The sequence below is a fragment of the Rattus norvegicus genome, chromosome 4 (assembly GCF_036323735.1).
Source record: "Rattus norvegicus strain BN/NHsdMcwi chromosome 4, GRCr8, whole genome shotgun sequence".
In the NCBI taxonomy this organism is placed as follows: Eukaryota; Metazoa; Chordata; class Mammalia; order Rodentia; family Muridae; genus Rattus; species Rattus norvegicus.
The window spans coordinates 72,230,767-72,255,643 of NC_086022.1; the positions used below are offsets into that span (position 1 = coordinate 72,230,767).

At 42.4% G+C, this 24,877-nt stretch overlaps 1 protein-coding gene and 1 long non-coding RNA gene across 2 annotated transcripts in view; both read left to right on the forward strand.

Annotated features, from left to right (window-relative positions):
- Nucleotides 1-20,820, forward strand: part of LOC120102261 (uncharacterized) — a 24,096-nt gene extending 3,276 nt beyond the window's left edge. The window contains exons 2-3 of the long non-coding RNA XR_005503535.2: nucleotides 13,077-13,312; nucleotides 13,649-20,820. This is a non-coding gene — a long non-coding RNA (uncharacterized LOC120102261). The remainder of the gene's footprint in view (nucleotides 1-13,076; nucleotides 13,313-13,648) is intronic.
- Nucleotides 20,821-23,717: 2,897 nt separating this feature from the next.
- On the forward strand, nucleotides 23,718-24,602 carry Tas2r143 (taste receptor, type 2, member 143). Its single transcript, NM_001025061.1, has one exon. The coding sequence runs from the start codon at nucleotides 23,718-23,720 to the stop codon at nucleotides 24,600-24,602; it is 885 nt and encodes a 294-aa protein (NP_001020232.1).
- The last annotated feature ends 275 nt before the right edge of the window (nucleotides 24,603-24,877 follow it).

The following is a 24,877-nucleotide window of genomic DNA, read 5'->3' on the forward strand; positions in this document are numbered from 1 at the left end:
TTGAAGGCCTTGTAGATCCATAAAGCTCTGGTTAAAATGCAACTTAGAGCCCTAGAAGGGTGGCCTATAAGGCAGCTAGTAATAACGCTGAGAGCATTAGTACAAATTAACTTATCAGATCAGAGTCAGGTCTCCTAACAAGGGCTCATGTGGACGGGACCAGAACAGCTCTGCTAGTGAAAAGGGGCTGGCCCATACTTGCAGAAGCAAGATTTAGGAGATTGTGTGGGCTGTGGGAAGGAAACCCAGCTGGTACCTGGGCAGCGTTGGAGTGGATTCTGTACATCTTTGATCATAGTCTGGTCTGGTCCTTCCCTTCCCTTCTTAGCTGTGTGCTTACCTATCTCCCCTCTGATCCTAGTTTACTATCAGGCACAGGGGCGGGGATAATAATAGTTACCGTTTATTACAGCACCTACGCACGCTGCTAGGTACTTTACATATATTATGTCTCTTCTCACACCAACCCTTTGAGCAGTGTATTATTAGTCCATTTTATAGATGGAAAAACCCACGGCAGAGATAGGGGAAGGCACTTGTTAAAGTCACTCAACTGTAGAACCAGTATTGAACTCAGTTCTGTAGGACCCTTTGGCTAACTAACTCGTGCTTTTCAGAAGCAAAGATGTCAGGTTCACTCCTTCAGCTCACTCCCCCCAAACCCCTGGGCACACAAACTAACCTGTATCTTAATATACAGTCTAATCAAATAAGAGTTTCCTAATTTTGCATTTTATAAAACAATGGAGTCACCTGGAATGAACTTTTTGGCATTTGAGGTCTTTGGTTCATCTTGCAGGTGTGAGATTTAGTCACGTGGTTCTATGTTGATTTCTTCTCCAAGTGCATGATTCACTCTTATTCATTGTATGAAGAACGTCTTATTTTTAAAGGCCTCTTGCTCTATGGTTAAGTATTCTACGCTTGAATTGCTACATTGGATGACTCCCATTGTTTACCTTGCTTGTCCGTGTGCCTTCCAAGCAGGTTTAATCCCACTGAGAGCAACTTCCATTAAGATTTGGCTAACTTTACAGTCATTGATTGATCAACATATACTGAGGCAGCCTGGGCCATTCTCTTTACTCCAGATGTTTTTTCTCTTGATCCACATACCACTTTGCTAGGAGGGAGACACTCAAATTGTTCAGGTACCTGAGTCTTTATATCAGAACCAGGTCTGTTCTGAGACAGTGACAGTTGGAAGTTTCTCTGATGTGTCTGGGGAGGTTTTAATACTGTTACCTAATAGCTAGTGTGACATTATGCAAACCACAGCTTCCTTAGCCTCAGCTTTGCTTGTATACAAAACGAGGGGGGTGGTGATGCTATGATGTGAATGTACTCCGTCCAAGCTTTATGTATTGAGAATTTAATCCCTGGTTCACATACTTGGGGGTCAGGCCTTTGGGAAGCAACTTGGATTAGATGCTATCACTAGGGTAGGTCTTATGAAGGCTTTATACAATGAAGAAGACACTCAGGTTTTTATTTTTACCCTGTCTCTGTCTTGTCCTGTTGCGATGCAACCAAAAGGCCCTTAGCAGAGGAGTTTTTGCTAAGATACGAACTCTATATTTTGACTTTTCCAGCTCCAGAACCTAAATCAACTTCTCTTCTTCACAAATCACTCAATCTCAGGTATTTTGTTACAGCAACAGAGAAAAGGAGGAGGAAGAGGAGGAGGAGGAGGAAGAGGAAGAGGAAGAAGAAGAGGGAGAGGAGGAGAAAAGAAAAAGAAACTAAGAAAGGTGGCAATAATATTGGTCATAGATAGAGCAAGGAAAATATGAAATATGAGAACAGAAGCTCCTGGAATCGGTATGTGACTTAAAGATGAAGGCATTTCATATGCATGTCCAGGTATATTTGTAAAGAAGGTTTGAGATGTCCATGGTGAAGTCTGCTGAAACAAAGAAGGACACTGATTAAAATTAGTCTCTGGGTTAAACAGGATGTTTGGCTGAAGCTAGCTGGAGATGAGAACAGACAAAGCTAAAAATAAAAGAGAAACAGAGAGAAACCACTCAGGTCGCCTATGTTAAGAATCATTAGGCGAATAGTACCTGTCACGTTGACACTTCCAAGATATACTGCATTTCTCTCTGTGTTTAGTTACACTGTATGCTCCCTGTATGTCTCTGAAGTATTAACGTTCTCTAAAGCATTCTGGTTTTCCTGGAATAAAAAGGGAGTGGAGAAGCTGGGAGCCAGTGTTACTTGCTTACTTAGCCTGGGTTATATGGGGTGGGGGGGTGGGGGGAATCTCAGGTTGGAAAATGAGCACAAGGAGCCACAAAAGGGAGGTGAGCGGATTGTGAGGCTGCTAGAAGGGGAGGGGGCAGGCAGGCACTGTGTGGGAATTAGCTCAGGAGTTCTGCCTCACACCCAACTGTGTATTTAGAGAGGAGCCTTTACCTAAATACCTTCTTATCCCCGTTCTTATCAGATCTCACAACAGAGTGCAAAAGCATCACTACATAGCGACTTTAGTATTTCAATTCATTTCTGCATCATCAGAGTGTGAGAGTGGACAAGTCAGTGCTGCGAAAAAGCTATGATTCAGACTCCTTGTGGATAGTACTTGTGTATGTCTTGTGAGAAAGCCTACCTTCCTACCCTGCCTTGTTTACATGACAGCCTGAGAAGACAGCAATGCCAACCTGAGGAATTAACTGTGGTTTTTAGTAACACCCAGGCAGGCAGGTAGATGGGTGGGAGGAAAAGGAAGAGAGCAAATGTCTTAGTGAACCCAGGCATGTTAAAAATTTAATAAGGGCAGGCTGAGGCAAGCTCTGGATACAACCCCCCAGGAACACAGAGAGATCTTGGTCATTGTCAAAAGTTTACTGGTTAGATCTTGGGAGAGGAAAGGAAAATGGCAAACTGCTCGTGGTTTAACGTTGATTTTTAGTTTAGCAAGCACGAGAGAGGAGAGGGCTAAGTATGTCTTCCAGGCTAGTAGAGTTTATTTCTACAATGTGTTGCCAGTCTAGGCTGAAATCTCTCGGGAATTCACTTCTACAGAGAGCCAGGAAGAAAACTGGCATGAGCCACACTTGTTTTCCAAGTTAAAAGTCCCTTAGTTTTAAAATCTTGTTTTGTCTTGTCAAAGAAGTACTTCTAGTACTCGGGAGGCAGAGGCAGGGAGAACCCCGAGTTTTGGGGCCAGCCTTGCCAACACAGTGATTTCCAGAACAGCCAAGGCTACAACAGGGAAATCCTGTCTGTAAAACCAAAACCAACCCTCTCACCCCCAAATTGAAAAGAAGTTAGCAGTGTGAGACCTTTCATTTCAGCATAGATTGCATCTCTTTCAAATTTTGAACCAAAGATGTTTTTTTATCAAATAAATCTAATAGATAACTTAAAATCGTGTCTTAGTTAAAACACTTTTTTTTTTATTGTGATATGAGTAAGGCAACCTATGAGGAAGCGGTTTTACTTTGGAATTACAGTTGCAGAAGGTTGAGGTCCATCGTGACACATCACAGCTAGCTGGGGCAGCAGCTAAGAGCTCACCTCTTGGACACCAAACAGGAAGCAGAGGATGAACTTGAAATGGTGTGAATCCTTCGAAATCTCAAGTCTGCCCTGCTGACGTCCTCAGGCTGCACTGCCTCATCTGTCCCCATGGAGCCACTCACTAGGAGCAAATTCAAATGGCTGAGACGTATGAGGGGCAGCTCATTCAAACCACCACAACTTTCTTCTAATTCCATTAGAAAGGTACTATTCTGATAAGTCGCTGCTACATATACTATATATTAAAAACACATCTTATAGAGTATTACAGGTGCAGTTTACATTATATGTTCCAAATACTACTATAAAGTTACTATTATACATACTATATATTACACGTATTCTATATACAGTTTTAAAGTTATTATTCTACAGGCGTACTTATGCATACACATTTGCACATAAAGACAATTACACTGCTAAATCTATCCCAGAGCTTCAGAGTCCCCCCCAACTCCCAAAACCAGGTCATATAGTCTGAAAGCCACCTAGCGATCAAGGTTGGTAACTGCATCTGCTCGCTAGCATTCCAGGTAGTCCAGCCAGTGAAATTTGTTTACAGGGATCATAGAAAACCAGGTAAACACTTTTCAGTGAAACGTGTTAGTGATAGGACTTAAACATATTACCATGATTATAGAGATGGGTAGTCTATGAGGCAGAACACTTCCTGATTTCCTCATCTCGGTAAGAACAGCCTTCCAACCAGGCCGGGAAGCAAAGGAAAAGTTTGGGATGAAATAGCTTAACTCTTGAACCCACGGCTTCAGATACAACAAAAAGCAGAGAGCAAGTGGTTGCGGAAGTGCCTGCGGTGATAAAAGGACAGCCGCCTGGGGCTTTTTGTGCTTCATTCGCCCCAGGAGAGAGGGATTTTACGTATTCTTATGCTAACTAACCTCTGGGTAGGGCAATGATTTACAAAAATGTAGAGTTCTTTTTCTTCCTCCATCCCCCTCACTTTCTTCTCTTTTTATTAATTTCTGTTCCTCCTTCCTCCCTTCTTTTTCTCTTTTTAATTCCCTCTCTTCTCTCCTTGTTTGGAATTCCTATATAATAAAGTAACTGGAAGGCCTGAAACCTGAAGTCCTAGGTGTTTAATGTACTTAATTTTTGTTTATTTTAGTGCTCCTGGAGTTGTGGAAAGTGCGTAAGACCGTAAACTAACCTTCCTGAGTCAGAGAGACTTTTTCTGATGGAATCCATAGATTTCTATGATCCTTCTACGTCAGTGGCCAATCGCTGCATTATGTGAAAGGCAACCTTGTTAGAGACTGGAAGAGAGGGCCCAGGGAGTGTGGGAAGCTTGTTGGCAGGATATATATGGAAAAGGTGATTTTTATATTCATCCTGGCAGTGTGACTTCAGTTTGGGCCCATTCATTCCACAGAAGTTAACTGAGCTCACCCTGTAGACTGGAAACTGCTCTAAGTGTTGGAGACACAGTGGCAAGGAAAAAGAAAGCCCTAAAGAAGAAGAGGGCTGGGGAGGGGGGGGGGAAGAGGAAGAGGAGGAGAGAGAGGAGGAGGAAGAGAGAGGGGAGGAAGATAAAGGTAGTACCTTAATAAGTAACAAAACACATTTTTCATCTGGTTAAGAAATACTAGGAGGCAGTTAAAACAGGTGAAAGGAAAATCGGATTATTGGAGGAGATGTCTATGATGTAGACAAGAGTGGGGCTTGACCAGAGTGTCAAAGAGTGGGAACATGCTCTATCTTTTATCAGAGGAAGAACAATTGCTGAGGGCTAGGCAGGAAGATGGGACACACAAGGAAAGCATGGCCTAAGCAGAACTTGAAAGGAGAATCCTTGAAACAGGTTTTCAGTGGGGCATGCTGGGACTGGGGACAAGTCAGTTGGATGCAGACACTACTTCAGGCCTGGGCAGGCAGGGTTTGATAAGCATACACTGAGAGAGTAGCATCTGCCCAAGAACTGTTGTGCAGTGTGGTCTGGTGAACAAGGCTGAGGTCAGTAAGGAGGAGGGGAGATAAACCTAACAACGTGGGCTGGAGCTGGCCTTGGAGACTGGCGTGTGGAGTCTGAACAACCTGCTCTGTAAATCAGAATCAGCAATAATTCTGTACATGGTAGCCATTTGTTTAGATGTATGTTCTTAGCCTGATTGTCTGAATCAAGGAAGAGGAGGTAGAGAGCAGAGGCTGGCCAGAGTAAAGAGTTCAGGGAAGAAATAACAATGGCTCATATTTGGGTTGTTGGGGAAGCATGATATTCACTTACAGAATCATAGGACATGTTGGCTGGTTAGAAGTGGAGGTGAGGGATGTTAACAATTTCCTAGCGTCATGCTGACAGTTGTGGTGTTTATTTTTCAGAGTTTGAAAGTAAGAGAGCTGGAATGACTTTCTTTTCCCCCTAGGAAAATGCTTTCAAGGCAAGAGTGAATGGGGAATGGAGAGGCAGTGTAGCAGTTAAGAGGATTACTGCTTTTGGAGGAACCTGAGTCTGGTTCCCAGAACTCACAAGGCAGCTCACAACCATCTCTAACTCCTATTCTGTTGGATTTTTTATCTCTTCTGGTGGCTGTGAGTACACACACACACACACACACACACACACACACACACACACACACACACACGAAACACCCATACACACAAAATAAATATAAAAGAGTGAATACATGAGAGAATTACATGAGTTCCTATGGGTTCAAACTCCAATGTGTATGCAGTTTTCAGGAGAATGCTGACTCAGATGAGCTCAGGAAGAGCTCTCCATGGTCATCTCAGACCCCAAAATAGTTACAGGACATTGTTTCTAGAGCATTCTGTGCCACTATTCAAGAGGGGAATGCCAGAGAAGAGGTGGGTGGGTGGGGGAAACACCCTCATAGAAGCAGAGGGAGGAGGAATGAGATAGGGAGTTAATGGATGGGGAAACTGGGAAAGAGGATAACATTTGGAATGTAAATTTAAAAATATATCCAATTAAATGTCAGAGTTGGGAAAAAGAATTAGCAAAGACTAATTAATATACTAATATGGGAAAAGCTGCAAGACTAGTGGTTGACTGAATAAAGTTATTTCAGAAAAATTCACACACATTTACTTTTTTATCAATGTAGAAAGTATATACACACAAACTGTAGGTGTCTGAATCAGAGCAGTCTTGAGGTGATGGGGCAAGAAAGAGCATCCCTGTCAGAAGCTCAAGGGGCTGTTGCAATGTTAAGGACACCAGAAAATCAAGGACTCCCCCGTGGGCAAGGCTTCCAAATACAATACACTTATATTGCCCAATTTGAAGGAAGATGCTTTACATTTAAAAGATCAATTCGTGTGCAGCTGGGGGACAGATGTCAGATGACAATGGCACTAGACTTTCTGTACCAAGCCAGCATGTTGAATGGGTCTCCAGTGCGAGGCCCTCCCCTTGTAGGTTTGCACGCCCCCACACAGCTGCTCCAGCCTCTCCCACAGCTGTCGTATTCCCGCTGCTGCTGTCCATCTCTGCTGCGGCTTCCTACCCTAAACCTCCCCTAGTCACCGGCCTCCTGCTGCTCCCAGGAAGAAGGCCCACCTACTAGAAAGATGTTCTCTTCATCACCTTTGGATTTCTGGTTCTTTAAATGACCACTGAGACTTGCTCCCCCCAGAAGACTCACTTTAATTTCTTTTGAAGACTTTTCCATTTGGTTTTATGAATATGTTTTAAGGTCTGTGCCTGTGTAAGGTTTATATGCATGTACTGCCTGCAGAGCTCAAAGGGCCAGCGATCTCCTGGAACTGAAGGGACAGGTGTGTTCGTGAGCCACCTGATGGGGGTGCTGGGAACGGAACCTGGGTCCTCGGCAAGTGCAGTAAATGCTCTTAACCTCGGAGTCACTGTTCTTTCCCCAGGAGATAGTTTATTTTTATTTTTATATTTTTAGATTTATTCATTTTATTTTATGTATATGGTGTTTGGCCTGCGTGCATGTATGTGTACCATATGTATGCAGTGCCCAGGAAGTTCAGAAGAGGGCATCAGATCCCCTGGAACTGGAATTATGGATGGTTTAAGCTGCCATGTTTGTGCTGAGAGTCAAACCCAGGTCCTCTGTAAGAGCAGCCAGTGATCTTAACAAGTGAACCACCTTTCTAGCCCCTCATTTGCTCATATGATGGATGAAGAGGTTGAAACCAACAGAGGCTAAGTAATCGTCTCCAATAACTCTCTACTAGTGCCTCTACTCTGGTATGAACATGGGCAGGGGTTCCAAAGACCCTTATAGTAAGGACTGGTCCTCTGGGTAGTTCGTACGAGAAGTTTTGGACACTTTGAGAGCTGGGCACTGGCAGAAGATTTTAAAGCCACTGCAGTTATGACTTGAGAAGAGATTACTGGACTCAATGAGTCAGTCCTTTCCTCTGTCTTGACCCTTTTCCTAGAGCCTATCTTGCTATTTCTGCCACTATCTGCTACCCTCATCAGGTCAGAGCAGCCAGGCCTTCTGATGTTGGGCTTTGGAACTCCAAGGCTGTGAGCTAACCTAATTTTTTGTTTGTTTTTCTTTTTTTTTTTAAATCAAATATATTACGTTACTTGTCACACAACCTTTTTCCAAGGAAAATCTTAGGGAATGAGTACTATACACTATTGAAATTAATGAATAAGACAGTATTTTAAAAGTATGATAAAAACCAAAAATAATGTCTTCATTATAACATAAAAGTATAAAGAAAATGTGTTTATCATAAATAAATATTCATTTTGATCACTTGTCATGAGTAGATACAGGTGGCATAATGGAACACACAGTTGCTTGCCCCTGTGTATAGGGTTCAGATCCAAATATAGGCAGGTTTAAGGTGAGTGTTAGTAACTTAAACATTGTGGAAGAGTTGTCACCAATCCTTGTCTTTGCTCAGAAAGGTTCAAAGCAAACAAAATTTAAAACTTCTGGATTTATTTGGTTGTTCTATTCCTGGAAAAATCATTACATCTTAGAGCAGTGCAAAAACTACTTTGTGTTTATATTTAGTGTAGTTAAATTCTTAGCTCAGATATTTTTCACCCACACAGATGTCTGGTGGAGAAACTCAATGTTATTGCTGGGGGAGCGGGATTTATTGTTGTGTGGGACAAACACATCTTGGCCTCTGTCAGTAGCAACCCCTCCCTTAACCGACGACCTAGAAACACCTAGATAAATTTCCTAAGAATGTCTAAGGAGGTGGTACTGTCCCCATTTAGCAGAAATGCTTTAATAATGACATTTATTGTTTTCCTTGCCCTTAAACTTTTTTTTTTGAAACAAAGCATCAACTAGTATCCCTATATGTCAGAAAAATCCTCAGGAAGGATGTGGTGTATGGCATTTTAACAAAGGGACCTCATGAGTAGGTTTGAGCATGAGGTCTAACTTCTTCAGAGTAAAGTTTCCCTGTCACACTTTCCTTTCTCCTTTTTGTGTGACTCCAAAATGTAGTTTCACTTGGAAAAATCCAGAACCCTAACCTTAGCTTTTTGAGTCTGCTCTTCTCTGCATGGGGACACAATCATAATTTCAAAGAGCTCTCCCTACTCCATTAAGAATGATCCCGTCAGGTATTCCAACTCATCTCCTATAATCTAGTACTTGAATTCTTTTTTTTTTAATTTTTTTAAAATTTTTTCTTTCTTTCTTTCTTTCTTTTTTTTTTTTATTAACTTGACTATTTCTTATATACATTTCGAGTGTTATTCCCTTTCCTGGTTTCCGGGCAAACATCCCCCTCCCCCCTCCCCTTCCTTATGGGTGTTCCCCTCCCAACCCTCCCCCCATTGCCGCCCTCCCCCCATAGTCTACTTCACTGGGGGTTCAGACTTAGCAGGACCCAGGGCTTCCCCTTCCACTGGTGCTCTTACTAGGATATTCATTGCTACCTATGGGGTCAGAGTCCAGGGTCAGTCCATGTATAGTCTTTAGGTAGTGGCTTAGTCCCTGGAAGCTCTGGTTGCTTGACATTGTTGTACTTTTGGGGTCTCGAGCCCCTTCAAGCTCTTCCAGTTCTTTCTCTGATTCCTTCAACGGGGGTCCTATTCTCAGTTCAGTGGTTTGCTGCTGGCATTCGCCTCTGTGTTTGCTGTATTCTGGCTGTGTCTTGAATTCTTAAAGAGAGGTTTAATCCACATGTGACATCCCTTTGGTGGGTACATGATGGCTTGGATAAATGTCAAGTTTAGAATGGGAACAAGATAGGCAGAAGCTAATGTTTTTTGGCTGCCTTTGATGAGTAAGGTAACTTGATTGTGCATATGGAAGATTGCAGATGGCTGGAGGCATTTCTTGGAGAGACAATACTATTTTGGATGTGTGCCCAAAGCCCATGTATGGGAGCCCTTTTCTCTAGTGCATTAGCACTGGAAGACAGGACTTTTGAAAAGTGATTAGGTCATAAAGGTTCAGCCTTCATGAACAGATTATTGGCATTTCTGTAACAGTGCATTTGCTGGAATGGTGGGCTATGTCCCTGTTTGTCCTCTCTTGCCCATATCTACCTTCTGCCACAGGATGACAGGGTAAGAAAAGTTCCTTCAGGTGCCAAGCACCGCTTCCCTGCATGCCTAGCCTCCAGCACTGTTAGACAAACATTTCAGTGCTTTGTAAGTTACCCCGTCTCAGGAGTTTTGCAGTGCGACAATGGTGGGTGGTAAAGTTGGACTTTTTTTCCAGAGAGGCTGATGAAAAGGAGAGAGATCAAGGTTCCTAGACAGTAATGAGAAAAGGCAGGAGTCAGGATCCTGGAGTTACAATTGGCAGGAAGCTTGAGGGTTTGTCTTGGGCTTTGAACGTGATGCTGTGAAGGGGGAGCCTTTTAGGGTACCAGCGATGAAAGAGGAAGCTACTGAGTGTTCTGAGAGGAAGAAGCAGGACTCCACATTACTGAAAAGACGTGGTTAAAAGACTGCAGATTTATTTTATGCTAAAACACAATAATTACTTTCTGTTTAACCCAAGGAAAGCGTATGGGTGAGTTAGCTCTCTGGATAAAGGTGCCTGCTGCCAAACCTAATGACCCGAGTTCAATCCCTGGGACCCATGCAGTGGAAGGAAAGAACTGACAAGTTGTCTCTGACTTCGATCCACGTGTCATGGTATTCTTCCACCCCACACATGTACAAGCAAAATAAAACTTTAAAAGCCAACAAGAAAGAAGGCATTCTCGGCTTGCTTTCTGATTCTTGTTTTGGATCCACAACGTGTGTGTGTGTGTGTGTGTGTGTGTGTGTCTGTGTGTGTGTGGTGTGTGTGTGTGTCTGTGTGTGTGACTGTGTGTGTGTGTCTGTGTGTGTGTGTCTGTGTGTGTGTGTCTGTGTGTCTGTGTATCTGTGTATGTGTGTGTGTGTGTCTGTGTGTGTGTGGTGTGTGTGTGTGTCTGTGTGTGTGTGACTGTGTGTGTGTGTCTGCGTGTGTGTGTCTGTGTGTGGGTGTGTGTCTGTGTATGTGTGTATGTGTCTGTGTGTGTGGTGTGTGTGTGTGTCTCTCTGTGTGTGTGTGGTGTGTGTGTGTGGTGTGGGTGTGTCTGTGTGTGTGTCTGTATGTGTGTGTCTGTGTGTGTGTGTGTGTGCTGTGTTTATCTTGCCAGTGACTGTAAAGAGCGTAGTGATGCACAAAGCACAAGCCTTTATTTATATACTTATATTATTTAAGACAGGGGCTCACCTATCCTAGGCGAGTCTACAGTTTTCTATATAGCTGAGGTTGACCTTGAACTTCTGATTTTCTTCTTTCCACCTTCCAAGCGCTTGGATTATAGGTGCCCACCCATTGCCATCCAGATTATTATAGTGCTGGGGATTGAGCTGAGAGCCTCATGCAAGCCACGAAAGCATGTTACCCAGTGGGTGGTAGCTGGAAATTGCTCCTAATGTGTTATTGCTTGCTCATGAGCTTGTCTCGTGTTACTATTACAGTGGCTTGAGGAAGAGGCATCTCAGATTAGAACGAGAAAGCAATGGATACTGAACTGAAGGCAGATCAGAATCCGAACTCCGTGCTTCTTTACCACAAACCAGCTCTACGTTCATTACATTCTGAGACTGTCAAGATGAGCGTTTTTATTTTGCACCTCTCTTTGGAATGATATGTTATTTTCTTAGACTGCTTCTAAATGTTTGCCTGCTTGGGCGTATTTATTCATTGCCACCTGGTGGTAAATAAGAAATATTATGAGGAACAGGAGAAGGAAGAAGGTGAGAAAACAGTTGTTAGTGACTCAGAAAGGCAATCTCAGTTCAGAAATGTGAAACAGAGTTAGTCACTGAAAACATGGCAACAGAGATAAAGCCTGCTCGTTTTGGCTAGGATAGGCAGCAGGGAATACAGAAAAGTCCTGCGCTTTTAGGATGCTCAATTCAGGGCAAAGGTGGACTTGCAGAACCTTCCCTTTATTTCTAAGAACACAGTGGAGCCATAGACTATGTATCTAATAACAAAGAGGAAAAGTGGGACCACATATGGCACTTTAAAATACAATTACACAAAGGGAAGATGATTGCAAATGAGCTAAGCACAGTGCCAGCCATACAGGCTTTCAAAATAGGTTAGTCAGTTTGAGATCAAGTTTCTTTTCTAGGCCTACTTAAATACCTTGTGATTAATTAATTTTTTTTTTAAATTTTGTTCTACCCTTATGTTTGTTTCCCTGGTATGATGGGAAGAATTGATCTTACCTACCAGCCCTCCTATCTCAAAACACAAAGCTGTTGATTCATACAGAATGTACCTGGTGTTTGTGCAGCCACCGGCCGTCTTTCTCTAAGTTACCCTTTTTAGCCACACTGGATTCTCTCTTTTTATCTCATGCAGATAAACGCAGAGCTGGGATTTTCTGTAAGGATTGTCAGGGGGTGCTACATTTTGGGGACTTTTTTCTCCACTATGTTCAAGGGAAATTGGGGGAATTTCCACATTGTTTTAGGGAAACAGTGAGTGCTTCTTAACTTGCCTCTCTCTTTTTTTTTTTTTTTTGGCAATAAGGCAAATATATTTTGAACATTATGAAAGTGAATTCCTTGAATAGTTATTTATGAAAAAAATAGAAACGAAACATCCAAATTTTAAAGAAACATCTTTTACAATGTGTGTACATTCGTACATTTACAGCGTGTACTCACATTATATATGAATCAGGAAACTGGAGGAAGGAACAGACAGAGTTTTTTATTTAACATGCACTAAGAACCATAGACACTATGGCCAAGTGAAGGCAGGCCTAGCTTTGTATTACAGTGTGGTTTGGTAAAGCTTTATCATGCTCTTCTAAGAGAAAACATCGGTTATTATAAGGGTGGATGATGAGTAGTTTTTCAGCTTACCCTTCTCTTAAGATGCATGCTTTCTTGGGCTGGAGAGATGGCTCAGGGGTTAAGAGCACCCGACTGCTCTTCCAGAGGTCCTGAGTTCAATTCCCAGCAACCACATGGTGGCTCACAACCATCTGTAAGGAGACCCGATGCCCTCTTCTGGTGTGTCTGAAGACAGCTACAGTGTACTTATATATAATAAATGAATAAATAAATCTTAAAAAAAAAAAGATGCATGCTTTCTTGTGTTTTCCAGAAACTGACCTCACCAGGGGACTTCTGCGACAAACAAAAACAAACTTTCACGTGAAGAGATGAAATGAATTTTTTTTTTAATTCTTTTTTTTCGGAGCTGGGGACCGAACCCAGGGCCTTGCGCTTGCTAGGCAAGTGCTCTGCCACTGAGCTAAATCCCCAACCCCATGAATTTTTACCTAGAAGAAAAGTTATTTCCTGCTGTGTGTGTCCTCAGGCCTCCATAAAAATTCACAGGTTAAACTCTACCGTCTTTTTTTTTTTAATTTTTTTTTTTATTAACTTGAGTATTTCTTATATACATTTCGAGTGTTATTCCCTTTCCCGGTTTCCGGGCAAACATCCCCCTCCCCCCTCCCCTTCCTTATGGGTGTTCCCCTCCCAACCCTCCCCCCATTGCCGCCCTCCCCCCCATAGTCTAGTTCACTGGGGGTTCAGTCTTAGCAGGACCCAGGGCTTCCCCTTCCACTGGTGCTCTTACTAGGCTATTCATTGCTACCTATGGGGTCAGAGTCCAGGGTCAGTCCATGTATAGTCTTTAGGTAGTGAACTTGCCTCTCTTTTATCCTCCAGTTCCCAGCACTAACTCAGACTGGTATGTAGGTCATTATGTTTTGGCCTCACCCCAAGAAGATATTTCTTCACCTGCTACCACCAACACTCCCCTCAGACAGACCTGTACCTGCAAGAAGAGATATGATGGCTGTTTAGGAATGGGAGGAGAGGGAAGGAGGGGAACATCGGTCAGAAAAAAAAATGAGAAGAAAATTACAATCAGGAGATGGAAATTTTGGGTTATGATTTTCAACGTAAGCAAGAAGATTACATAACTTCAGCAGATGTGACTCATATTGATTTTTACTCCTTTCTTCTTCCAAATGATTATGAAGATGGAATGAACTTGGAAGATCTGAATGAAATTATGAGAGTTAGGTGATTCTTATTCATGGAGGACAAAAGTCCAAAAGTGAATTGAAAGAAGAAAATGAACTTTTACTTTTAGGAGGTACCACCATTGGTAAACATCATGGGAATATAACTTGGCTTTTTTCTTCTTTTTCTTTTTTTGCACATAGCCCTCACTCCGGTTGCTGCCTTTTCTCATTTTCCCCCTGAGATTTTGTCAAAATTACATTTGCATCTGTTCCAAGGAGTCAGATATTTGTACCCGATCTATTTTGAAAAAACAAAACAAAAGGAAAAAAAAAAACCTCTGAGAACCTTGATTCTTGTTCTTATCCTCTTTAATGTTCCCCTTTTATAGGAAGCCATTTTGATGTCTTTTAACCTTTTTGTGCGCATACATATATGTGTGGGTGTGGGTGTGCATGTGTGTGTACGTAAATTATATACTTGTGAATTTTTGATTTTTCAGTTATGAGCATGCTCTCCACTGTGGAAAATGAAACTCTTCCTGTATCCCACTATTTCCTGTAGTTCTAATATTTTTAAAATATGTATGCAATGTTTAGCTCTGACAGTAGAAATGCTCTTTATATCGAAAGCATGTTTTAAACTAAGACCACTTCTCCCTTTCTGGACACAATTTTTCTCCCAGCTTAACAGTTGCTTGTTTGTGTTTCACTCTTATACCCGTGTCATCAGTGTAAATCTTTCTTTACAATTTTATATGCACTAGTGTTCTGGTTAGTTTTTATTGTCAGCTTGACAGAGTAAGAGGAAAGGGGAAGAAAGTCTCAGCTGAGCTATTTCTCAGATCATACTGGCCTGTGGCCACGTCTGCAGGGAATTGTCTTGGCTATGTGGGAAGTCCTATCCCGCTGTCACCTATTGGCTGGTGGTCCTGGGTTTTATAAGGAGAGGGGCTAAGCATGAGCCAGAGGAGGACAATCCAGTCAGGAGTGTTTATCCTTGGTTTCAGCTTGAGTTCCTGCTCTGATTTCCCTTGGCAATGAACTCAAAATGTGCACTGAAGCAAACCCTTTCCTTCCTTAAGTTACTTTTGGCCAGAGCGTTTCACCACAGCAACAGGAAAAACAAAAACAAAAAGAAAAACAAACAAAGCAAAAAACAAAAACAAAAACAAAATAAAACCTAGAATAAGCAGGAGTAGCAGAATTTTATTTGCCTGGGAACATCCTCCCAGAGCCTCTTGGTCTGCTCCAGCTTAGACTTGTCATACTTAACACCCTCCGCCTGCCATCCCTCAGCATGAGCCTTCCTCTTCATCTCATCCCCATGGTGTCCCTTTTCTCTTCTACATCTTAGAGCATGTGTTGCTTACCCCTGTTTTCTTTTGCCTCAAGAGATCCTCTAACATTGGAGTACATGTTCTCCAGGGGCTCTCAGGAAAAGTGGATATAGAATAAACTTTTTCTTGATTTTAATTTCTACTCTCCCATAAGCATGATGGATTTTGTCAGAGTATTTATATATAAATTATGTATAAGCATATATATATTTTACATGCCACTATACTCTGTATTTTTGATCTTCTTCTTTCCCTTCTGTCCTCCCCCACCCTGTCTCCCTCCCCAATTTTTCCCCTTTCTGCCTTCATGTCTCTTGTACTTCATTTCTCTATTTCTTCCCCATTCCCTCTTCACATTCTTGCTTAAGATCTCCTCAATCCCTTTCCAGTTTTCTTGCCACTTTTATTTGGATCTGTATGTACACACACACACACACACACACACACACACACACACACACACACACACACACACACACACCCTGTGAATCTAGAATCTTCAAATGAGAGAAATCACGCAGCATTTGTCTTTCTGAGGCTGTCTATTTCTCTTCAATGATCCATTTTCCAGCAACCATAATGACTTTATTTTGTGAATTTACCTTGTATAAAGTTTCTTGGAGCATTTGTCTGTAAAGCCTGCAAAGTTGCTCCTTGACCTACATATGGCCACAGTCCAGGAAAGCCATTGTCAGTTGAAAACAGTGTTAGCTAAAAGTGTGGTAAAACATCTGACCCCACGGGTAGCATTGTTGTCTAGGAATTGCCCAGCATCTTAACAACATATCATGGCCTCTGAAAAGCTTAACACACAAAATTCAAAATGCGATTTTAACCAACTTTTTATAGCTTTTGCACCGATGTGATGTCAGAAAAATAGTGGGTTTAATCCTGTAAGTCATGAGTAATTTACCGTTGGCACTGAGCAAGTAGAGAGTTCTAGGTTAGTGCCAATTTTCCTTCAGCAAGGGACACAGGTTTGTTCATCATGAGATTTGCAGTTTTAAGTATGTTCCCCTGTTTCTACTATGACAGTGCCTCTCAAAAAACCTCTTTATGCTCTGCAGAGAATACACATAAATCTTTTCCTAGGGTGAGGGACGGGTGGTAGCCCCAGTTATGCAAAATTCAGGAGATGATCTGGGAACTAGAGTTCTTTCCTCTGCACTCCTTCCCTTTTTTACTTCCTTTTCTGCCATGTTAAGGGTCAAACCTTGGGCCTTCTGCATGCTGGACCAAAGCTTTAGTTCTGAACCCAGTTGGTACAATCCGCATCCTACGTTGACTCTATACTTTCTTCCAGTGGTAGCCAGTGCCATTTTCTCCAAGTGCAGGTCAGGTACACTCCTAACTCTCTCTGCTACTCATGAAGGATTCATTTCTCACAGAGAACTTGTCTTTGACAGCTTGTCCAACTACCTTTCAGCTTTCCACGTGTTTTGTTTTCAAGTCTCTTTGTTATTATGACTTGATGCCCTTAAATAATTTATAACAATCTCTGTGCTGCTATTTAAGAAGAGTTTGGAGAAATGAAAGAATGAACAACAAAGTCCTGGCTTCTATCTGTCTTTGTCCACTTGGCTGTGTTTTGGTCAAGAACAATAGTTTTGGATTTGTTTTCTGCAGTGAAGTCCTGATTTTAAAATCTCCAGTGGAAACTCAGGATATAAAATAATTGTCAAGAGATCAGCTCTGTTGGATGAGAGCACCAAGTTTTCTTTCTCTATTTCTTTTTAGTTTTGGCCCATAAGAACATACTGGAAACAGAGTCTGCAAACCACTGAGTCAGAGGCTCTGAACATCTCTCCCATATACATGTTGAACTTCATGGCATTAAGAAAGGAGCATTGATTTATTCCTTAAAAGATTTCTGGTATTCTTTCTGGTTATTCAAATGGTGTAAGAAAGCAAAAAAGAGGGATAGAGAGATGGCTCATTGGTTAAGATTTTATACTGCCCTGGCCTAGGACCTCAGTTTGCTTCCCATCATCCATGTTGGGCAGCTTACAACTGACTGTGACTTCAGTTCCAGAAACCTTTGACTTAGTGTGCATATACTCACCTCCAATATACACCAAGTTAAAAACATCAAAAATAAACATTAAAAAAGTGTGAAGGCACCACTTAATGATTAAAATAAAAGTGTATGAAAAATCTCCTTACAACATAATCTTATAATTGTAAAAATAACCTGAAAGTCTTGTTTTTTAGTGGAAAAGAAAGTGTAGAGATTTATTTGAATATTAAAAATATTAACCATCTTTAGATAGTTTGTGTGTGTGTGTGTGTGCTATGCTGAGATTTTGATAGTTAAAAACTGTTTCCTTTTGCTTTTTTAAAGATTTATTTTTATGTATGTGTCCTTGAATGTGGATGTCAGCATGTGTGTTGGAGCTCACAGAGGCCGGGAGAGAATGTCCGATCCCTTGGAGCTGGACTTATAGGCAATCATGAGCTACCTAATATGCAGGGAATCGAACTCTGTTCCTCTCCAAGAGCACTAATCACTTCAACCTCTGAGCCATCTCGCTAGCCCCATTTTTTTTTTTTTTGAGACAGGATCTCATTGTATAAATAGTATAAGTGGGCTTTGCCCTTGAAACCCTCTTGCTCTTGAGGGCTAGAATTAGAACTTGAAGCCCCACACTCAGATGTATATTTTGGTGAATGGGGGTTATGGGAATTCTTCAAATTCATTTTCAGAGAGCTAAAATTCCATTTTATAGTGACTTTTTTTTAAAAATCAGAATCCATGTTACAACCTTAAATTATTTACTTAAAGAGAGTGCTGAGAAGTTTGTAGGGCCAGACAAAGATATTCAGAACATTTTTAAGGAAAACAATTCTTAACTTTATGCATGGTTTGACCTAAAATGTATATGTGGTTTAAACATTAAAAGAGAATTTCTTTCTCCAATCCCCTTCTCTTGTACAGCTATGTGCAGAAATTCTATAAGAGGGTTGGAGAGATGGCTCAGTGGTTAAGAGCACTTGACTGCCCTTCCAGAGGTCCTGAGTTCAATTCTCAGCCATCACATGATGCCTCAAAACCATCTGAATTGGGATCTGATGCCCTCTGCTGGTGTGTCTGAAAATAAGATAGATAAATAAATAAATCTTTAAAAATAATAATACAAAAAGAAATTCTGTAAGAATATGAAAGTGTTTGTTCACTCGCCACAGGGCACACAAAGGTCCCATGGAGAATGAGCTAAAAGATTTTAAAAGCTTGCCAAATGTAGCACATTTTTGTGTGTCACAATGACATGTGACAATGTGTCACAGATGACACAATGCTTTGCAAGTAATAAGGAAAAAGGCAAAACAAAATGAAAAAATTAATGAACAGAAATGAACAAACAGAAACCATTTATTAGTGTAGAGATTTAAAAAGGAGATATGGGTAGCTCTTTGCAGACTTTTCCATCTGGAACCTGAGATCTTACTGGGACTAATTTGACACTAGCCCTCTCATAGAGGACTTAGGCTTCCTCCTGAGAAACAACATAACCAATTATGGCACAGCAAAGAAGCTATTAGCTCATCTGGAGGCACCAGACACCTTTAGGAGAAAGAAACACCACCTAAAGTTTTATGAGAGTTGATGTTTTGATTGGTGTTCTGTATTTGAAGGACTGTTGAAAACAGCTAAGCTGATGGGTCTACTTATACTGTCATTTGTTGGTAGACTGTGAAAGTGTCGGAACTCTGAGACTTGTCACATGAACCACTGTGAGACAGAATCGTGTTTGAGGAATCCTCCTAATCCTTTTTCTCTTCTTTTTCTTTGTTTTTCTGAACCTAACTTTATAGCCCCGGCTAGCCTCAAATTCACTACATAGAATGATCCTCTTGCTTCCAGTTTCCAGGTGTTGGGATTGCAGGCATGTACCACCATGCGCAGTTGCTGAGGACTGAAATCAGCATATAAGGCAAGCATTTTCCCAACTAGCTATATCCTGGGTCCAAATTCAGCTTTCTCATGGAAGGGAATTGAGACATGAGATTGTGTAGCTGTCAACGGAAGAGAAGGCAAAGTCTTCGGGGAGAAGGGACTGCTTCTGGCCAGGGATGTGCTTTGGTGGTAGAACAAGTATCTTGGAGATGCCTGTGAGCACACAATGTACACTTGGTTACACATGGCTACAACAGGGCGTGTGTGTCATGGCCTCAACTTGCTTGATGATGACATCAGGAAGTTGGCCTCTGGCCCAGGAATTTTGAGAAGAGCCAAAACATTGTGAAATGTTCAGAGGCTGCTCTCTGTTGCTATCTTCAAGGAGAAGCCGAGGGAAGCCTGCAAAGCACTAGGCCTAGATCCTGGAACTTCCTACTGGGTCAATCTATTTGCCTTATTGTTTCTTCGATAACCTTTTGCAAATTTACTAAAAGACAAAGCAATTCTCCAATCAAATGCCCTTGTCTAGTTGGCTGTCTGTCGTTTCCCTATAGTTTCCACTATAAATCTGTAAATACTTGTACCTGTTTTCACCTCTCTTTGATATTTCATACATAGGCCCCTCGCTTGTGGAGTATTGACTTGGGGGTGTCATATGAGGCCATTTTCTGTGAGCCCTCCTAGTAGACCCTGACTTCAGGATGACTGGCATCTCAAGAGGGAATTCCTGCCTTAACTTGCCCCAGCATCTTCACCTTGTTCTTCATCTTCACTTCATCTTCCCCCTTTGCTTTGGTGTTTCTATGCCCGCCGTTCATGGGCATAGGTTCTTGGTTCCGTTTTCACTTGGTTAGATCCTTTCACTGCTCTCTGAGCTGGGCTAGCTGATCAGGACCGGCTTCCTTTGTATGGTTGGTGGTGAAGGCAAGATGCAACCTGTGCAACATAAATCACCTGGTGAACAGCAAGCCTTCTGGCAGGCTAGTTATTATGATCTTGGGTATTGTTTTAGAATGGAGCTCACGCCACGTAAGGCAGCTTCTTCTTTGAGGCCTAGATTTGCCTTGCGCTTGTCCTGATGGAGTTTGGTTTCTCAACTCCTACTGTGATGTACTCTCTGGGCCACTTTTCCTTCTCTGTCATCTATTCCTCCTCATTGCTGTTTGTTTGTTCTCTCTTCAGAGTCGTTTCAGGAACAAATACATTTTATTTTTCAAAACGTCAAAACTAAGGTGTGAATAGATAGCATATTTGAACATAGCGCATGAAGGAAGTTTGTATTTTAGCTAGGAACTCTGCTATAGAGTCTGATGTGAAGTTTGAGAGGTCAGTGGGTAGGGAGATTGTCTAAGCCTTGCACAGTCCCCTTTGCTACTGACCTAGGGAGTGTTAATATAGTGTCTAAAGGACACTATGAAATGTTTACTCAGGGCATGAGGGTCCCAGGGTTGGTTCTGTTTTAGAGAAGGAAATATGAATAGCATATCTTTTAAGAATTACTTTAGAGGGGGTTGGAGAGATGGCTCAGTGGTTAAGAGCACTGACCGCTCTTGCAGAGGTCCTGAGTTCAATTCCCAGAGCCACATGGTGGCTCACAACCATCTGTAATGGGATCCGATGCCCTCTTCTGGTGTGTCTGAAAATAAGATAGATAAATAAATAAATCTTTAAAAATAATAATACAAAAAGAAATTCTGTAAGAATATGAAAGTGAAATATGAAGACAGCTACACAGTACTCATATAACTAAAATAAATAAATCTTAAAAAAAGAGACGTCCTTTAGAAGGAAATAGTATACTGAAGCAATGTGTTTGCCAGTCAAGATGCTGTCACTAGTGCTGTAGTGATATGACTCTTCTAGGACTAACAACTGTTTTCTGACTGGATTTGAGGGCTTGCTATAGAATAGGGATTTCTTGCCTGCTTCTGTAAACCTGACCAAAAGTTCATGGTATGGGAGGTCATAGACTCTATCAGGGAATATCAGACTACTTTCTAAATATTTGTGCGTTATACCCAGAGATTTATACTGCTCTCAACATTAGTCAGTGAAGTTTCTTTTTGAAGTGGTTACAATTAATGCAGAGACTTTAACGCTAACGGGCTGAGAATAAGTGACTGTGTGAGACTCAGCTCTAAACTGGACATTTACATCCCTCTCCCTGACCCGCAGTAAACATCATGGAGGAAGTGATAGAAAGACTATAAGGACTGGGTGTGGAGGACTGCTGTGTGACACATATGACAGGCTATTGCACTGATGAACTCATTGTAGCTGTGGTTACCTGCACAAAACCTTCCCACAGTCAAGACAATCAAAATTTCAGCACGGCTAGAAGGATGTCATAAAGCCCCATCCTTAGCTGAGAAGCTAATTGAAGAGTCGTTTTTCTTCAGAGATGTGGCCATGGGTAGGTTGCTGATGTAGCAGCGGAAGGCCGCATACTCATATCTCCGTGTCCATATGGGAAGCACTAATTGAATTTAGTTATATAAACCAAGCAAGGAAGCAAGGAAACAAGGAAACAAGGAAGCAAGCAGGCAAGCAGGCAGGCAGGCAAGCAAGCAGGCAAGCAGGCAAGCAGGCAGGCAAGCAGGCAAGCAGGCAAGCAGGCAGGCAAGTAGGCAAGCAGGCAGGCAAGCAGGCAAGCAGGCAAGCAAGCAGGCAAGCAGGCAAGCAGGCAAGCAGGCAAGCAAGCAGGCAAGCAGGCAAGCAGGCAGGCAAGTAGGCAAGTAGGCAGGCAGGCAAGCAGGCAGGCAAGCAGGCAGGCAAGCAGGCAGGCAAGCAGGCAAGCAGGCAAGCAGGCAAGCAAGCAGGCAGGCAAGCAGGCAAGCAGGCAGGCAAGCAGGCAAGCAGGCAAGCAGGCAAGCAGGCAGGCAAGCAGGCAAGCAGGCAGGCAAGCAGGCAAGCAGGCAAGCAGGCAAGCAGGCAAGCAGGCAAGCAGGCAAGCAGGCAAGCAGGCAAGCAAGCAAGCAGGCAAGCAAGCAGGCAAGCAAGCAGGCAAGCAGGCAAGCAGGCAAGCAGGCAGGCAAGCAGGCAAGCAGGCAGGCAAGCAGGCAAGCAGGTAAGCAGGCAAACTGAAAACTCTGAAGACATGAAGTTGCATGTGTGCATGGCATAATGTTCTGGGGGAGCTCTAGGAAGGGAGTGGATATTGTCGTAGGCTTTTGAGTGAAGAGACAGGATACTGGGGAGTTTTTAGAACAACAGCTTTAATATGCAGGCTCAGATGAACTCTGTTTTGTAACAAAACTGATGGAAAACTACAGTAAAACATGTATTTTTTAATGAATGTTTTTGGTTTGCCTCCGTGTTAGTAATATCATTCCATCGGTTATTTGATAGCCTGTGGTAAGATTCTAATGTTAGACATGGAGGAAGGGAGGAAGGAAGGTAGTATGGTCTCACATGAGTATTTTGCCAGAGTCTAAATCACATGGATGTCTCTCTCTCCTTCCCTCAAGGTCTCTGGGAAGGCTTATTAAGCAAGGATGGGGTCGCAGGAGAGATGTGGTCAAGGACATTGCGTGGCTCTTGTGGCTATTTTCTCCTTTCCTTTTCCCTGGTTATCAGGAGCCATATAATAACATGATCTGAACACATTGTGCCCATGTATGAAAAAAAAAAGAGAGAAGCCATTCAACATTTCAACATGGATGGGGGAAGGACTTGTGAAACCCCACTCCTACTGAGAAGCTGTTTTCATCTGAAAGATGTTGGGGGATAAAGACTCATATTTCTTTGTGTGTATGTGTGTGTGTGTGTGTGTGTGTGTGTGTGTGTGTGTGTGAGTGTTTGTGTGTCTATGTGAATGTGTATGTATGTGTATGTGTGTGGAACTATGTGTGTGTCACTATGTGTGTATATGTATAAGTGTGTGTAATGTGTAAGTATGTATGTGAATGTGTGTGTTTGTGTGTGTGTGTGTTTCTGTCTGTGTTTAGGTAGCTTGTACTTGAATGGATGGCCCTACATCCAAGTATATTCAGGTAATGCCAATAGGATGAAGCAGGTTATTAAAAACAGGAGATATGAAGGGGAGAGGATATATATGGAAAGGGGATTCACACACACACACACACACATATATGACAAGATACATTGTATGCATGTGTGGAATTGTTAAAGAATAAATGAAAATATTGGAGAGAGAGAGAGAGAGAGAGAGAGAGAGAGAGAGAGAGAGAGAGAGAGAGAACACTCTTCCAGTAGGGGTATTCCCAACCACTCCTTAGTCTCTCCTTCTCACATTTGCCTGCACACCTGGCTGTGGCAGAGTAAGCAAATACAGGTTATACAAATTGGGACAGGTGTCATTGATCTGGGAGTGATTTGCATGTCTAGGGAGACTAATTATTATCATTCAAGTCCTAGGTACTGGAGTTTTGCTGCTGGGTGGGCTTTTGCATGAATCCAGGGTGGAAGTTTCAATGTTTTTAATCCTGATAGTGGTTTGGCTGTAGATTCTGTTTCCCCTGTAGCAGTTTCAGTGCTCTGGAGTCTGTCTGAGCAAATCCTCCCTCAACAAGATGCCCTCCACACCCACATTGATCTTCATTGTCATCTTTTTTCTGGTATCAGTGGCCTCTATGTTGCAGAATGGCTTCATGATCATTGTGCTGGGCAGAGAGTGGATGAGGAACCGGGCACTGCCGGCAGTTGACATGATTGTGGCTTCTCTTGCTTCCTCCCGGTTCTGCCTACATGGGATAGCCATCCTCAACAATTTCTTGGCCTCCTTTGATTTTTGTTACCAAGCAAACTTTGTTGGCATCCTCTGGGACTTCATTAATACTCTCATTTTGTGGCTTACTGCCTGGCTTGCCATCTTCTACTGTGTGAAGATCTCCTCTTTCTCCCACCCTGTCCTCTTTTGGCTCAAGTGGAGGATTTCCCAGTTAGTTCCCAGGCTGCTGCTGGTATCTCTCATCATGGGTGGCCTGTCAGCCATCATATCAGCTACCGGGAACATCATTGCCAATCAGATGATCATCTCCCAAGGTTTCCATGGAAACTGCACTTTTGGTCACATGTCACTGGACTTCTATCGGTATTATTACCTGTCTCACGCAGTGCTCATGTGGTTCACTCCTTTCTTCCTGTTTCTAGTGTCCATTATCTTCCTCATGTTCTCACTGTACCGGCATGTGGAGAAGATGAGGGGCCATAGGCCTGGGCCTTGGGATCCCCGTACACAGGCACACACCATGGCTCTGAAATCCCTTACTGTCTTCATCACCTTCTATATATTATTTTTTCTGGCCCTGATAATTTCTAGTACAAAAAGTAAAACTATGCACAGTTACTGGTATTGGGTCCGAGAAATTATCATCTACACTGGCATCTTTTTGAACTCCATCATCTTGGTGCTTAGCAACCCCAAGCTGAGAAAGGCCCTGAAGATGAGATTTTAGGATATACATGCTGCCTGATGATTAGTTTTGAAGGCCTTGGACTAAAGGTGTCTCTGTTCTCAAGTGATCAGTGCTGTGACAAAGGATCCATAAGATTTGGGTACACCCTTCTTTCTTTCCTTCTTTTACATTTCTGTCATAGTCCACATAGTCTTCTTCTAACTTTTTGTGTTCCTATTGTCCCCTTCATTTCTGTTAGTTCCTTGTCTGAGTTCCAAATCACCCAGGGTTTTCTTAACCAAAGTCCTCAGTTCCTCGGAGGCACTGGTGATTCT